Source organism: Protomyctophum parallelum (assembly GCF_964188405.1).
Source record: "Protomyctophum parallelum genome assembly, chromosome: 10".
NCBI classification, from domain to species: domain Eukaryota; kingdom Metazoa; phylum Chordata; class Actinopteri; order Myctophiformes; family Myctophidae; genus Protomyctophum; species Protomyctophum parallelum.
Window position 1 is genome coordinate 825,640 of NC_139704.1, and position 17,553 is coordinate 843,192.

Genomic DNA, 17,553 nt, shown 5'->3' on the forward strand with positions numbered 1-17,553 from the left:
GAGACAATTCTTCGCCCATTCATTTTTTCCATAGAGAAAAATATTTATAATAATCATTTTAAGCCTGGAACCAAAGCCAAGGGGGCGACGGTGGCCGGATGGTAACCGCAAGGTTGCTAGTTCGAACCCGGGCTCCCCCAGAGTCAGTGTCGAAGTGTCCTCGAGAAAGACACTGAACCCCTAATTGCTCCCAATGTTGGTGCCTTGCATGGTTTCCTGTGTGTGAATGGGTGAATGTAATGCACAATCTATGAAAAGTGCCTTGGATAAAGGCACTATATAAATGCACCATTTAATCCAGGCTCCTGGTGAAACATAACCATAACACAGCAAATCAAAGGGTATTACATATAGCCCCAGTATATACTGTATGTATTTAATGTATTAATTTTCTCATTCATTCACATAATCAAATGTTTTGTCATGATTCACCAGGAGCCTGGATGGCTTGGTATCAGGCAAAAAATAATTAATATAAATATTTTTCGGAAATCTCTATGGGAAAAATTAATGGGCGAAGATTTGTGGAACCACAAAATGGCCACCATTGCTATGCCCTATTGCACGCTCCGTTTAACAGCCACCACGGCCCACCTGCATTGTAGGAATCGCTAATGCAATGACAAGACAACATCCTCGACGCCTGGCTTTCCCTCCCGTGAGTACGACCCTTATGTTGAACCTCACGCCATTATCTTTCATGTATTTAACCCCACTCTTCTACCCATGCAGAATAGTGTGGACGAAAACACTGTACTAATATTGTAGCTAGCCGTTTGGTTTGTCCATGTTCTTCTATTTCAGTCTACTCCTTATAGTGCAACTAGAACGCTGTCATACAATGCAGGTGTTTTGCATCCATAATAGTTCATAAACATTCAGTTATCCTTCCTTCTTAAATATGCATGTAAACATCACTACCTGAGTTACTCCATGTCCATGGATCAGGTACTGTAAATGTACAAAGACGTCGGGTATGAACGCGTTGTTGACAGAATAGGAGCATATCACGTCGTGACTAAGTAATCCTATATTTGTTTTACTCAGTGTACAAATGGACCCGTAAAGCCACAAGGGTCCATTCAGTGCCATTTGTACACTCTCTCAGACAGTGCATGTAAACACATGGGAGTGATTTGTTGATTCACAAGAGGTTCATCTTCGGGTAGGCACATGAAAGGGGAATGGGTCAAAAACAGTTGAGGTCAGTAAGGGACCGTGTCCACCAAGATGTGTTTTTTTCCCACTCTGACCTGAGATCAGATTCATACGAGGTTTCCACTGGACACAAACACACTGGTCTGATTAACCCATTCTGACCCGAGATCAGATTCTAAAAAATGTCAGTCGCTCTTCGATTTTTCAAAAATAGCAGACCTACAAGCTCGTATCGCGCCACTCGGTGGCGCGATATGAGCTTGTAGATCTGCTATTTTTCAATAGCTAAAGCATAACATGATGCCGACACCAAAATGGGTGCCCGGTCAGAATGGGTTAACGGGAGTGTGGCATTTTCTGCTTGTTGAGAGTTATCATATTTTCAACTCGCCATTTTGAAGTGGTTTTTCACCGTTTTTTAGACCACCTTTGTGTTTTGAGGCTGGGAAGAAACAGTTTTGTTGTACACACGAGCTAAATCCAAAACATTACGCATTTGGTCGATAGAGAAATCCATTGCATTTCAGTCTCAAAACCCCCTTGTGAACCAAACACTCCAACACACTAAATCATTAGCAGAAATAACCTGGGAAAGACCTAAGGTTTTTCCACTAAAAAGTCATACTAATTAAATACTTAAACAAACTTAAAACAATTTAACGTAACTTACCTACAATAACATAACAGCAAAACAATTTAACTTAACATACCTACAATAACATAGCAGCCAACTAGTCTATTCAGAGACACAGATAGAGTCTCCTGTTCTTAAACTACAATCATTCAGTCACCTTTTCTAATCAATTAATGAATCAAAGTGTACAGATGGAACCAAATGGAACCGTCCCCGGACCTCACTTTGAGAAACCAATGTCAATCTATTCTGCCTGTGAAAGAGGTGGCTGCAGTTCACCCTCCTGGCCTGAAGGGGCGCTCTGAGCTGGCTCGTGCTCCAACACCTCTTCTTCTTCCTCGCGCTCTGCAACCAGCTCTTCTTCCACTTCTTCTACGTTGTCCTCTGTCGCTCCCTGCGTGTCATCCGATTGGCTCTCATTGTCCACTTCCTGTGTAGGCCCTGCCTCTTCCTGCTCCGCCTCTCTCTCATCTACAGGAGTGAAACCGGGAAACAACAAAACGAGGAGGAAGGGAAATATATCAAATTAAATCAGATACTAATAATAATTATTATTATTTATATATAATACATTTGTATTAATAAAAATAAGTTGTAGATTGCAGTATTACTTTTAAGTAGGCCTATCTTCCTTGATACAGGCAAGTGTTAAATTGAATAGAGAGAAGCAATTAAGCTGTGAATTATTGTTAGTACTGTATGCATTTCAATGAGGGATGCACGATATTTACATTTCGGCCAACATTCAATAACCAATTAACTGCATGGTCGAGCATCCCTACAAATGATGGTAGATCAGACTTACCAGCCACACCACCATCATTGCAACATTTAAAGGGGCAATCAATCAGAATCAGCAAGATGCAGAGTTATTGCGCTATACGTCTTGCTCAGATTAGCTCTCAGTGGGGAGCCGTTAGGGGTTATGATCAGTGGTTCTCAAACCTTTTCCATGTCATGGAGCCACAAATGAATGGTTGCGGACCCCGATTCTGAAAAATAATTTGTGCCAGGGGACCCTTGTACAAGAATTTGGATAAATAGCAGATCTACAACCTCACAACATGTGAGCCTGTAGCTCGTCTATTTTCAAAGCCAATGTAAATATGGTTAAAGTGGTCAAACTGATACTATATTAATTCATTTTGCTTGGGGGGACCCCTGGGCCTGGGGGTCTCTGGACCCCACTTTGAGAACCCCTGTTCTAGAATCTCTAGATCATAGATTGAATCAAATCATCAATCCAGAATGATTAAAGCGAATTAAGACAATGCAAACGGGGGAATGAGGGAGGGGGGGGGGGGGGGTAATGGGGGGGGACCTGGGTTGTGTTGAAGTTGGTTCTGGGGGCGGGTCTGCTGCTGGATCTGGGTACTGGTGAAACTGTGGACTGAACTCCATGGAGTAGGAGCCTTGGCTATAGAGAGAGAACCAGCAGTCCCGTTAACAACCATCGTTTTTCCGAATAGACGATTAACGATTCATTGTGTTTCTGTCATTGAACATCAGATATATTTAACCCATTTAGACCTGACGTCGACATTTTTAATTCTGTGTTATGTTTCTCAGTTGGTGCTCAATATTTCATGTCAAGGACCCCATAAATGATATGTAATTGACCACCGACCCCCATCTGAAAATATGTTATTCCAGAAGCAAAGATTTGAGTTAAAAACACTCTCTCTGAGAGAATATATATTCATTACACTCGACCTACAAGCTCGCAGCGCGCCACTCGGTGGCGCGCTATGAGATTGTAGATCTGCTATTTTTCAATAGCTAAAGCATAACATAATGCTAACACCAAAAGGGGTTCACGCTGTAAGCTCAAAACGCGTCACATCGCTGAACCATTCCCTCAACACATTGAGCCGTCATGGCTGAACGGGGTATACTGTACATCACACCAACTGAACTCAAGGAGATGGCAGCGTATAGTCCGCTGCGTGTCGAGTGTGAAAGGCACTGCTGCCTCTCCATCTCGTCTTGATTAAGCTCAATTTACACTCCGTCGCGCGACGGTGTCGACGAGAACAGATCTTCAAGCGACATATGGTGATGGATTATAATGATGTTATGATTACATGAAGTCCTAACTTGTCTATACTTGCATGGAATGGCATGGTGCGTGTGCGCGTGCGCGTGCATGTTGGAAAAAGTACTCGTATTCTTTAATTAAGTAAAAGTATATATAATACCGCAATGCAGCAATACTACTACAAGTCGTGAATTAAAAATGTACTTGAGTAAAAGTGCAAAAGTATTGGCAATTTGGCATCAAAATGTACCAAAACTAACAGTACTCATTATGCAGAATGTCTGGTTTCAAGTTTTCAAATGTATACAAACCAATAGAAAATAGCCAATCTACAAGCTCACAATGCGTTGCATCATGAGTTCGCGACGCATTGTGAGCTTGTAGATCTACTATTTAAATAAATGAGAAATCAAGTGGTTAATGTATGTTTTGTAATAAATGTACTTAGTTCATTTCCACCACTGTGTGTGTGTGTGTGTGCATGTGTGTGTGTGAGTGAGTGAGTGTGTGTGTATGTGTATATGTGTATATGTGTGTGTGCGTGTGTGTGCGTGTGTGTGTGTGTGTGTGTGTGTGTGTGTGTGTGTGTGTGTGTGTGTGTGTGTGTGTGTGTGTGTGTGTGTGTGTGTGTGTGTGTGTGTGTGTGTGTGTGTGTGTGTGTGTGTGTGTGTGTGTGTGTGCGCGTGCATGCGTGCGTGTGTACCTCCAGACGGGGGCGCACTCTCCTCTGTGTCAGCCCCGGAAGGAGGGGCGTGTCTTGGTGAAGGTGACTCCGCCCTCAGCCTCCTCTCAAAGTTGAACTCAGGAAGTACGGGGGCGTGGGGGCGCGTCTTCCTCGCTGGGTTCAGGAGGTAACAGTACGCACACCGGAACGCTGCCACACCGTGAGAGAATGACAAGTTATGACGTTGAAGTTGTGACAGTACAAAGAACCACTTCAGGAGTCCTCAACGCTTTTCAGACCGAGGACAACTTCACAGAGAGAGAGAGAGATGAAGCAGGGACGTACACACACACACAACCCTTCCATCGCCACGTCACCAACGAACAGACACACACGCACGTTTAGCCTCTTTAGGCTTTTTCGTTATACTGCATCTTACCTTTTCAAGACATGTTGCTTTTAGCGTTCTATTTTTGGATTCCAAAACAGCAAAAATACCAGAATGACAAACTGCATTTCGAGCTTGTTTCGAGCTTTTGTGCCAGAGGTTTCTGCCACGACAGCAATAGCTAAGATTTGGAAGAAGGCATTTTTAATATAAATCGGCCTCAGGTCTTAAGGTGTCTTTTAAAAAGAGGGAGAAAATAATGAACATATCAAAGATTGCAGCTCTACAACATCGCGACACATTGTGAGCTTGTAAAACTATCATTGTGTGTGTGTGGACGGTGTCAAGAGTGTGAGTTTCTCACCTAGATATTCAAACTCCTCTTTCAGAGCCATTCCATTGTGAGAGAAACACTGCTGGCATATCAGAGCATATCTGAGGAGGAGAGGAGAGGAATAAATAATAGTACAGCTACAGTCAAAGGTTGTGCTAAAAGGATATATCTACCTCTGGTCCAGCACCAGCAAGGAACCGAACGCAACCGACCTGTTTTTAAACATGCTAAAAGGATGACACAAAAAGACCCAGGAGTCCCGTTTCCAAATACTTTGGGATGACGTCATGAGGTACACTGATTTCGTGTAGCTCCGGACAGTAAACCAAATGGATGAGTCCTCCTCGGAATTTAATTAACTAACTACTGTATAAGCACTCTGATTAAAGACCAGATTGTAAATAAAGCAATTTTCTGACATTGTATTTACATTTTAGATTTTCTGTGGATAGAGGTTTTTTCCTTGGCCTACTGGGAGTTTGCGAGGAAGGGAGCTCGCAAGAGTTATTTACGAGGATTCTGGAAATAAAATAAAAAGGTTTGGAAAAACACTGGTCTACTCTAGAGTTTGAGGTCCAGCCTGAACAAAAGATACTATGAATCCATTGATTGATTGTTATATGGATTGATATAGTGTACCTGTTCTGCGGTCCATCTCCAACCAGATATTCTATAACTCTGTCCACAGCTCCCCTCTCCCGAGGGAGGATGGGTCTGGATAGAGGAGGACCTGGGGGGTGCAGACCTGGAAGCACGCACACACACACACACACATGGATATAAGGAGTTAGCGCCTGCGATATTGCATGGTAAGATACTGTTGAGGCCAAATATTATGATTTCAGTTGTGACAGTAGATGTGCTCTCATCGAAACACAACACCAACACAAAGTTATTATACTAATATTAGAAGTTATTATTCTATTTGTTAACAGGATTATGAAGTTATCATTAGAGATGCACGGCGATATTAACATTTTTTTATTTACATATCGACCTTTCGGTCGATATCCGATAATATGCAGGTTCACATCGGCCGATACCGCTATATTACAGTATTAAATATGTATTTATGTTGATTATAAAGAATTTATATCATATTCATATAATTATATAGATTATACCCATTGCATTTAAAAAGAAAACATTAACGGTCACATACGGTAATTATTGCATCAATATCGGTGAAATATCTGTGACAACAACTATCAGAATTATTTTGATATCGGTTTGATAGCGATTTTTAATGACATATCGGCCAATATAGATATGCTACCGATGCTACCGATAATATCACTAGTTATTATTATAACAGTTATATGAAGTATACCATTTGTTAGCAGTATTATGTCAGGGACACATGCAATAAACAAACATTAAAGTCCATAGACATGGTGCTCTAAAAATATATATTCCTGTGAAGGAATATACTGTATACTCCTAAAGGCGAGGTGAATAAAGTCGAGATATGGAAGACATACAAAGTAAATCTCACTTACATAACAAAGGCGACATAAAACAGAATGTAGGAGCGCACACACACACACACACACACACAAAGCCAGCACCTACGTACGTACCTACACCTGGTATAGGAGAGCAGGGAGTTCTGTGCACTGCCCCCTGGGGGCTGAAGGAAGACATAGCAGTACGCTCTGGGGGTCCCCCTGGAGCAGAGAGAGGAATACCTGCAGACGTAAGAAAACATGTGACATCACACTGACATCATGCTGAGCCCCCAGTCCTCCTCCCCAGCTGAAAGCTTTTGTCTGTGTGTGTGTGTGTGTGTGTGTGTGTGTGTGTGTGTGTGTGTCTCTCTCTCTTACCAGTAGGTGTGGCTCCTGGTGCCATCGGTGGTCTTCCTCCAGGCTGAGGGGTCATCGGCATACCAATGGGGCCCATGGGTGTAGGTCTCATTGGCGCCCCTCTGTGGCGAAGCTCTGTCAAGACCAGAGAGAAAGGACATTTACTATGGTGTTGTGCTGTGGAATTGTAGTGGGGCGCTATGTTGCTGTCATTTTTGGGCTGAGTAGGTAAGGAATTTATTTTATTTTATTTTTTATTTTATTGTATTTCCCCTACGGCAATGATGGGTAGGCTTCTTTTTTAATAACTTCAATATTTGCCTAAGTATAGCTAGCTAGTGCTACAGGTTAAAAGACAAAAAACATAGCTAACGTTAGCTAGCTAGCTAGCTCACACACTACACACTGTGTAAGCTCACAATGCGGACACGTTGTGAGCTTGTAGAGCAGCTATTTTGGGTGTGCGGTACCGCCGCCGCGCAACAAAGTCGAAGTATAGGCACAATCGAAACTAAAATGAGAACATGCAGAGATTCATTCATTTCGAATGGAGAGCTACACTGCATGCTGAATGCTGAGTGAAGTGAACCCTTCCGAAACAGATAGGCGGCGGCCTATGCCATGTCACGTATGTGTATAAGTGTTGGGCTTAATTCTCATATGTTCATGATTTAATCCGAGGGACTGTCCTCTCTCTCTCTCTCTCTCTCAATTTTTTGGGTGAAGTGTTTTATAATAATTATTATTGAATTATATTGCTAGTGTACCTTGTCCTGGACGAGTGGTCATCTGAGGACGCTGCGGTGTGGCCTCCATTTCCTAAAAATATATAAATAATACACAAATAACTACATTATGACACCACAATATTTATATACAATGTTTTCTTGTACACTAAAATGTTATGGGCAATGATTACATAAAAAGCCAATTAAGGTGTTTGCACACTGGTCCGAAATTCGCTCCGAATAGTGAATTTCGGAGGACTTATAAAAACAAATAATCAACCTCACTTTATGTCAATCACCTTTGCATACTGCCTCCGAATACTGCGTCCATATAACTTTTTTTTTTTGGACCGGGGTAGATTTTCTCCGCAGCTGTCTATTGGGTTCTAGTAGTGTGTTGTTGACAGGCTGACAGCTAGTGATAGCCTACTGCTTTCGGATCCGCAAAATGCAGCTAAAGAACGAACCAGTGTGCAACCACATTGCCGAGGCGAAATGCATATTCAAAAACTTAAATAACAAATAACGAATAGTATAAAATGTATAATGTGTTTAATAGCATTATTTGAATTTAGCCAATCTACAAGCTATCATTATGAGATTGTGCAGCCTATATATATTTTCCGTTATTTGATGTACAATGAAATACAGTATATATAGGGCTTATACATATATCATGGCAATGTGTACCTATGTTATTTTAATGCAGTGAAGTGTGGGCATTTGTTTGTGATCAGATTAATGCTTAGTTAAGGCACCGGGTCTACCAGGCTAACAGCCAGGCATTAGTTTGACAACACTGCACATAATGTTGGCAAGACTCTAACCAAGATATGCACCCCGTTTTGGGTGAACTACTCTTTTTAGGACTACACAGTCAAGACTCACAGCTTTTTTCTTGGCTTCAGGGTCGAAACGCTCCAGGATGATCTTGGCATTCTTGTACGTCTCCGTCTCCATCACTTCCTCCAGCTGGAAACACACGCCACACAACTTTAGTTCCACACTGAAGACCGAGACAGGATCCTTTGATCTAATACGACTGACAGCTCCAGTTACAAATAATGCACACATCAGGAAAGTCTTTTGACAAGAATACAGCACTGCACTGCAAAAACGGACAGGTTCTCTTCTTCCATTGATAGGCCTAAATGTGGTGTTTAACTCAATTAAACTTTTTTGCAAAGACTAAAACAATTACAATTAGCTACAATTAGTAGATTCTTCTTTTGTTTTCTGAAAAACCTATGTCAGTCGCGGCACCGAGTGCCACGCTATGAGCTTGTACATCTGCTATTTTTCAATAGCTAAAGTATAACATAATGCTTAAAACGCCAACGGGGGTTCCCGCCCATTCACCCAAAATGGGTTAAAGAGCTAGCCCTGAATGACTATTACAGGTCTATAACTCTGAGTCATGTGTGTACAAATGTACTATTTGTATACACTCTAGAGTTATGGGGGTCCTTGAAAATAAAACGTTTGACAACCACTAATACCAGTGGTCTCATAATGTGCCATACATAGCTGTCATAGTAAATGAGTCCAACACATATTCTGAAGAAAACCTGGAGATGACATCAAAATAAGATAACACTATTATAATGTTATGCAAAAACAAAATAAAGATAATAATTTGTCCGCATACAGACATATTGATGACCCCTGCCATACACATTTCATGTGGCACTTACTATCTTTCTTCTTGTGATTTTCAGGTCTTCCAGCTTATCATCTGAAACACAATGTCAACACATGACTATGTAGAATCTATTCAAGAAAATGTATCACTGAGAAACAGCGGTTAAATATGAAACTTACTGTTTCTCTCTGTGCGTTTTGAGAAGAGGAAGATTAACAATTTCCTCATAAACCACACCCTGATGGAGGGAGCGAGAGAGAGAGAGAGAGAGAGAGAGAGAGACACACACACAGACAGACAGACAGACCGAGGGGGGGGGGGGGGAGAGAGACACAGACAGACCGAGAGGGGGGAGAGAGACACAGACAGACCGAGAGGGGGGGAGAGAGAGAGAGAGAGAGACAGAGAGGTATTAGTTGTATTATTAACTACTCTCAAGACATATTCTGCTAACAGCAGAATTGGGGTGGGAGTTAAATTAACTACTGAGGTTACTGAGAGCGTACGTGTACGGGAGAGGAGAGGAGAGTTATTGTGAGATGTATTGTGACGAGCAGCTGTTGTAAATCACAGATGAAGAGACTCTCCGCTTTGAGTTTTTATTACATAGTGACTTCATGACTCTCAGTCACTCACTCTGTCCCAGTCACGTCCCAGTCAAAGGCAGAAAATGGACGGCATTTGCATGAAGCCAACTGATCATTACAGACTGTTGCAGCAACATTGCCTCCCAAGGAAAACTCCACCACACTATCAACACCACCATGTTTGTTTACTGTGTGCTGTGTGCACTGCAGGCATGGGCATTTCACGCCACAGGCATGAGAAAGGAAGCACTTGATTTGTTTAAAAACTCTCCTTTTCCAAGACAAATTAATTATTTAAGACTTTTTAAGGACCCGCGGGAACCCTGGGCACTCTCTATGATTCACAATTCAAGTCCCTGTGAGACCAGGAACAAGGAAGTCACGTGATCGCTAAAACTCGCCTCCCGTTCACTTCCTTGTTGGAGAATCTTCTAGAATGCTCACATCTCTCTTCCTGTATCGTTCCACTCCTGACGCGACCACCATTCCATGTTCATGATGTTCAATGGGCTCTCGACTCACACATGTTTTACTTTTGAGGTTAGACATGGGCTGCACTCACACACGTAGGGGAAACAGAATGAGGCTAGACATGGGCTGCACTCACACTAGTAGGGGAAACAGAATGAGGTTAGACATGGGCTGCACTCACACTAGTAGGGGAAACAGAATGAGGCTAGACATGGGCTGCACTCACACTAGTAGGGGAAACAGAATGAGGCTAGACATGGGCTGCACTCACACTAGTAGGGGAAACAGAATGAGGCTAGACATGGGCTGCACTCACACTAGTAGGGGAAACAGAATGAGGCTAGACATGGGCTGCACTCACACTAGTAGGGGAAACAGAATGAGGCTAGACATGGGCTGCACTCACACTAGTAGGGGAAACAGAATGAGGCTAAGCAGGGGGTGTACTCACAGTATGGGGAAGCAGAAGAACGGCAGGGCCATGAACAGACGTTGGCTCCATTGCTCGGGCATGTAGAGACAGTAGACGGCCAGACACGTCAGCAGGTACAATGCTGACGAGTAGAGGAGCAAGCGACCCACCCACAGCTGTGGAGAGGAACGCACACGCACACACACACACACACACACACACACACACACACACACACACACACACACACACACACACACACACACAATTAGCAGCAGTAGATTAATGGATACAGTGGTTGACTCGTACAGTAAATAACCAAACAAGTCCTTAAGTGTAGTCACACTTTACTTAAATGTAGCGTCTATAATGCATTATCTCATCTCACAAGGCTTCGGCATAGTTGTTATAAATGTTTACAATTATGCATAACAACTTATAGCAAAGGCACTTTTTATAGTGTTCTGTTCTACTGAGCTTATAATGCATTATAACCAACACTAATAATAATTTATCATCATTTATAATGAGTATTATGAAGCCTTATGGACCCGACATTTAAGTAAAGTGTTATTGAATAATAATATTGTAAACATCACCTTTAACAGACGTTGATTCTTGGCTCTAAACTCCTCCAGTGATTTGATATCCTAAAGACAAGACATGGATAAAATACTATGTTGAACCGCAACAGTCTGAAAGAAATGCAAGGCCCAGAGCATTTCAAATAATGCCAACAGATTTATAAGAACCTAGGTTGGAAATAAATGATTGCATCAGCATCTTGGATTGACAAGAACAGTTAAAGGGGGAGTGTCATGCCCCTTAAGAACGGCTATCTTTCATGCTAATCATGATGATGACGTCAGGTAGGCAATGAGCTTTCCCCATTGTCTTCTATGCGGGCTTGGTGGCAGTAGTAGCATAGCAACTTATGCTACTCTTTTGGTGTCACATTTAGCTACATACTGGGTGAAAGACTCATTCAAAAAAATATGTTTTTCGCTCTGAAAATCTTAGTTACAATGACATTGAGTTGACGTGTTTTTTTTTTAGGGTAACTGTTGCATAATCGTAATTTCGCACTCGAGTCCCATGCCCCGGCCATCTAGCTCTCTGTGTCCCCCGCTGACATGCCCTCAACCATGGCTAAGTTCAGCCTGCTGCGGAGCCCTGCTCACAGGTTGAGTAGCAGCACTGCACCGGGCTAAAATGCATATCCGTCTTCAAATATCTTATGTACCACAACATTGTTCAAGTGAACTGTGTGTTTATGCTTATTCATTGTAATAATCAATATCGCTATGATGATTTATCGCCGCGCCGCTCCGCATGACAGCATGTAGTCTAGCCCGTCTCAGATGCCCCCTCTCACCGCCAGGGGTGTGTGTGCGTGTGTGTGTGTGTGTACGTACGTGTGTGTGTGTGTGTGTGTACGTGTGTGTGTGTGCTTGCGTACCTTGTCTATGTCCTCCAGCTGCTCCACTGTGGTTGGCTTTGTCTGCATGGAAAGAAGAAAAATGACATTTTGTCCTAGACCTGCTGTCACAATTATTCCAGAGGTCTTCAAGAGGGGTTCCGGGACCCCTAGGGCAGGGATTCCCAACATGTGTGCCGCGGCACTTTTGTAATGGCCATGTGTGCCGTTTGATTTGAACAAAAGTAGCCTCAAAAACCCAGACGTTTTTAATTCCAGGATTAAGAATTAGGCCTGTAATAATGTTATTACAGGCCTAATTCTAGACTACAGCCGGGTCCAGTAAAGACCCGCCCCCCGCCTGCCTCTGATTGGCCCCCCTTCCTACTACTAATAAGAAGTATTAGGCACCCACAGTAGAGCTGGGATACCTGACCAAAACCCGACGGGTCGGGCTCATTACCATAATTGGTGGTCAGGCTTTGGTTCGGGCCGGCATGCTGTTGATATATAGAAAATAAAGTGAAAATATGAATAAAAACCATCCGACTAGTCCGTCTCTCTGTGTGTTTCCTGGTTAACCAGGACGCATGGTGCACTTAGAGTAGCCTATATATTAAGGTGGTGCACTGACTGCAAGCATCAGCACCACTTGTTGCAAGCTTGCAACACACTGCAAGCATCAGCACCACTCGTTGTTGCAAGCTTGCAACACGCTGCAAGCAGCAGCACCGCTTGTTGTTGCAAGCTTGCAACACGCTGCAAGCATCAGCACCGCTTGTTGTTGCAAGCTTGCAACACGCTGCAAGCAGCAGCGAACGTACCCCCATGTGAACCTCAGTCCCTACGCTAATTCTGTAGGCCAGGGGCTACAGAATGAGCGTAGGGACTGAGGTTACATATGGGGCGCAGCTGGAAGAACCACTGAAGAGAGGAGGACGGCGTTAGCTTAGGTTGAACTCACCCACGGTGGATGTGATCCCATGTCAAATCAATCATCAATGCTGGTAAGACTGCACGAGTGTTTGTGTGTGTGTGTGTGTGTGTGTGTGTGTGTGTGTGTGTGTGTGTTTGTTTGTTGTGAGCGCGTGCAGTGCGACGTGAGTATCAGCATAGTAGTAGGCTATAGATATAAAATGGTCCCATTTCATGGTAATTTACAAGACACAGTGTGGTATGATGTCTAAATGTAACAGTCAGGCAAGCCAAGCTGTACATTATAACAATAACATGCTTGCTGTCAGTGCCTTCCTCAAAGAAAAATGAAGGGGGGGGGGGTGTCGGGCCCGGGTCGGACGCATATATTAATAATTAAGGTCGGGCTCGTTTCGGGTCGGACACAAAGCTGTCGGTGTCAGGCCCGAGTCGGCCCGATCCCAGCTCTAACCCACAGGGCGAGTGTAGTGTACCCCCTCCCCTGTCTAGCCTCATTCTGTTTCCCCATACTAGTGTGAGTGCACCCCAAGTCTAGCCTCTTTTGGGAATGCCTTTTTATCACAAACTGAACGATTCCTTTATATTTTCGAGCTACCAGTATGCTGGACTAAAAGTCACCGCTGTGGATTCGAATCCTCAACCTCCGTGGAGGTGGACAGGGACTTTAACACTGCGCCACCCAATAAAGATAATTCAGATTTGCGCGCGTGCGCGACTGGACGCACGAACGCACACACACACACACACACACACACACACACACACACACACACACACACACACACACACACACACACACACACACACACACTTACCCTCCATCGTGAGATGACAGCCCCCATCTCTGTCTGGTTTACTATAAAAGACACAACAATGGGACAATAAAATACACACATTAACCCATTCTCGATTCTAAAAACGTCTTCTAAATTAAAAAAAGAACTTGTAGTAGGGGAGCCTATCACTTTCCGTGATTTTGGAATGTTAATTTTTGGAGACAGTTATATCTTGATTCTTGGAGTTACCAGAATCCCAAAAAAACATGTCTCCAATTCAGGTCAGGTTTAGCATGTTTAATTAGCATAATTAGCTAATTAATTGGAAATGGCAATAACTTTGCTTCTAGATAACTTATAAAGGTGATCTAAGAGTCTAAGTCCATGTTTGTGATGTCCAGAAATTCATCTGTTACCATCTTGAAGTCATACAACCTTTCCTAATTAGCAGAATTAGCATAAACTATGCAAAAACGAGGTGAAAATCTGCAAATTGCGGCATGTTTTTACTTTTAGTGAACTGTGAAAGCTTATCACAGACTCTAAGTGTATGTTTACAACTTCAGGAATAATTATCATCCTATGAATAAATCATGCAACCCTTTGTCTATGTAATAATGATGTAATAATCACACCAAAACCAAAAATAGCTATATTTCTTTGCTTTAAGTTAATTAATAAATGTCATCTTACAGACAGTGTAAGTCTGTTTGCATGTCTAGAAAATATTCTCTTTTCATAACTAGGATATGCAACCTTTCCTTATTTCCTTTATTAGCGCATATATATATATATATATATATATATATACCCTGTACACTCAAGACACGCTCCATATATGACCAGTACATAATTCACTCCATATGTTGATCTGCCCCCCCCCCCCCCCCCCCCCCATTCCAAAGCACCAGCGATATATATATATATATAATATATGCAAATTACACTAATAAGGAGGTTGCACATATCCTAGTTATGGAAAGAGAATATTTTCTAGACATGCAAACAGACTTACACTGTCTGTAAGATCATGATTATTAATTCACTTAAAGCAAAGAAATATAGCTATTTCTGGTTTTGGTGTGATCATTACATAATTATTACGTAGACAAAAGGTTGCATGATTTATTGATAAGATGATAATTCCTGGAGTTGTAAACATACACTTAAGAGTCTGTGGGAAGCTTTCAAAGTTGACTAAAAGTAAAACATGCAGCAATTTGCTGATGTTCACCTTGTTTTTGCATAATCTATGACGATTATGCTAATTAGGAAAGGTTGTATGACTTCACAATGGTAACAGATGAATTTCTGGACATCACAAACATGGACAAACAAGGTTGCCAGTTTGAACCCGGGCTCCCCCAGAGTTAGTATCGAAGTGTCCTTGAGCAAGACACTGAACCCCTAATTGCTCCTGATGTGCTGGTTGGTGCCTTGCATGGTTTCCTTGGATAAAGGCGCTATATAAATGCACCATTTACCATTTAGTGTTCAAAATGCCCTGAGAGTTTTCCCCTAATATTTGGCTTTCTGTTGCAAAGCTCTCGTTGTCTTTTTCTGCAAGATATTTTAAGCCTGTTAAAATAACATTGGAAATATCCCCAAGGCTACAGTTAGTACAGTACCAAGTCGGCCATACCACCCATGACCAAAATGAGCATTTTAAGACAAAGTACTGTGAGAGGCCAGAGGGGTTTAATAATAACAAAATGATCGGCAATATTAGGCCTATATGGTTGAATAGGACATCAAGGCATTTAATAGCAAGTTGCTAACCCCATCCTTTCCCCCGTCCGACTCGGACCCACACAAGCTATACTTATGTCCCTCAAGTGAACAGTTTGGATCTGGTCACCCTAAGTAGTAGTAGCACTAGTACTAGGCTACTACAGTACTTGGTGGTAGTATAGTAGTAGTAGTAGTAGTAGTACAATATTCTGTTATGATTTATGTGTGCAATTCACTGGATTACATTTTGTACCCAAATATAAAAAATATATAAATAAAAATCAATCAATCAACTGCGTGTACACGTGTAATAGAATGTATGTATTCATAAGGTCTCCATATTATGGTTCCATATTTGTACACTGTCAGAGTTACACAGTTCAGAGTTCATTCAGTTTCCATTATTGTTAGACCTGTAAAAGGGTCCATTTGGTTCCTGATCCTGGCTGACTATCAATAATTTGACCCCTTACCCCTGAATCGCCTTTAAACCACCACTGCCAACATGGAAGTTAGCACCCATGAGCTAAAATGAAAAGCAGGAGCGTGCACGCTTCATTAATACAAATTATTACAAATTATACTTGCCTTGTTTTCAGTGTGAGAGTTGTAGATGCACCGAGCCTGTTCGGCCGCAGCAGCACTGCTTCAAGTGTTCAACTGTCATCCACACACTGCTGTTTTGTTTTGTTTGGCTCTGTCTGTTCTGTGTTCTTCTGTCAACCCGCGGCGCGACCCGATGACGTCATCTCTGCCATAGTTTTTACCCAGGATTCTTTTCGTTGTAGTTCTCTACAATAACTTCTATGCACTAAAGCGTGATTCTCGTTCAAACCTTTTTCATTTCAAGCAGTGGTGGAAGAAGTATGGAAAAGTAGGCCTACCATTATACCACAATCAAATATTTTACTCAAGTAAAGTAAACATAGTAAACATACTTAAGTAAACATAGCAAATACAAATACAATACGACAATATAAAAATATTAAATATTAAAACTAAGTAAAATAGTCTCCCTTATAGACAACTATTCCACAATCACCGAATGACAGGAGCATTTGTAAAAGCAAAATATACGTAGCCTACCAAAAGTTAAAGTACTAAAAAAATAGCCGATCTACAAGCTCAAAACGCGTCGCAGGTATAAAATATGTGGTTAATGCTCACGTTAATGTATGTTTTATGATATAATTATATCTGCAAAGTCACTAAAGCTAGGTTTCCTCTTTAGGAACGTTTCACTCTAAATCAGTCTAAAATCACCAAATTTGGGCCAGCTGCAGCCCAGGCCATGCTCTCTAATCTAATGATTTATCTAGGTCGCCTGAGCCATACTCTAAGGCCTGAGCCGGCGACCTTCTGGGTCGCCAATGTCCAACAAGACGGGCAGACTGTGTCGGACTGTCGGTAGGCCAATCAGAGGCAGGTGGGGCGTTAGCATGTCTATGCTCAGACGTAGAATAGATACGCGTCTCCAATAGTGGCCAAATCCAATAGGCCTATGCCAAAATCCAATATGACTGCCACAAATGTAAACTTGGTGTCTATTTCAGGTTGTTTGACAATTGGAAACATTTTGAAATACTTTATGATTGGGTGTGTCTGGACACCTAATTTACATAGCCTATGTCCAAGATGGTGGCTATATATGAAAATTAGTTATATCTGACACTATTGGCAAACGTGTATCTATTTTATCTTATTGTTTTTTTAGCATTAGAAACATTGGAATGTGCTTATACTGTATGTTGTCATCTGGACCCTCATTATTGGTGGAGGCACCCTCACATGAGGGTATGGCCTAGTAGTAGAGTAACATTCCTTTACATATC

General features: G+C 42.1%; 2 protein-coding genes across 4 annotated transcripts in view; one reads left to right on the top strand and one right to left on the bottom strand.

Moving 5' to 3' along the window:
- LOC310865222 (protein NLRC3-like) overlaps nt 1-17,553 on the top strand; it is a gene marked incomplete at both ends in the record, with an annotated part of 239,975 nt that overhangs the window by 53,262 nt on the left and 169,160 nt on the right. The gene's annotated exons all lie outside the window — the stretch shown is intronic.
- LOC310865326 (endoplasmic reticulum junction formation protein lunapark-B-like) lies at nt 1,532-16,428 on the bottom strand. Of its 3 annotated transcripts, none has more exons than XM_083774364.1 (16): nt 16,310-16,427; nt 14,030-14,070; nt 12,321-12,362; nt 11,461-11,511; nt 10,901-11,037; nt 9,571-9,629; nt 9,444-9,484; nt 8,638-8,721; nt 7,789-7,840; nt 7,043-7,156; nt 6,797-6,904; nt 5,856-5,961; nt 5,247-5,317; nt 4,534-4,704; nt 3,114-3,209; nt 1,532-2,263 (listed from the first exon to the last, which is right to left on the bottom strand). In XM_083774364.1, the coding sequence occupies exons 2-16, from the start codon at nt 14,054-14,056 to the stop codon at nt 2,037-2,039; spliced, it is 1,386 nt and encodes a 461-aa protein (XP_083630490.1). In that variant the 5' UTR covers nt 14,057-14,070; nt 16,310-16,427; the 3' UTR covers nt 1,532-2,036. The 3 variants fall into 3 exon arrangements, with proteins under 3 accessions (XP_083630490.1, XP_083630491.1, XP_083630492.1); XM_083774365.1 differs by having other exon boundaries at nt 2,023-2,263; nt 6,797-6,883; nt 16,310-16,428; XM_083774366.1 differs by lacking the exon at nt 3,114-3,209 and having other exon boundaries at nt 2,023-2,263.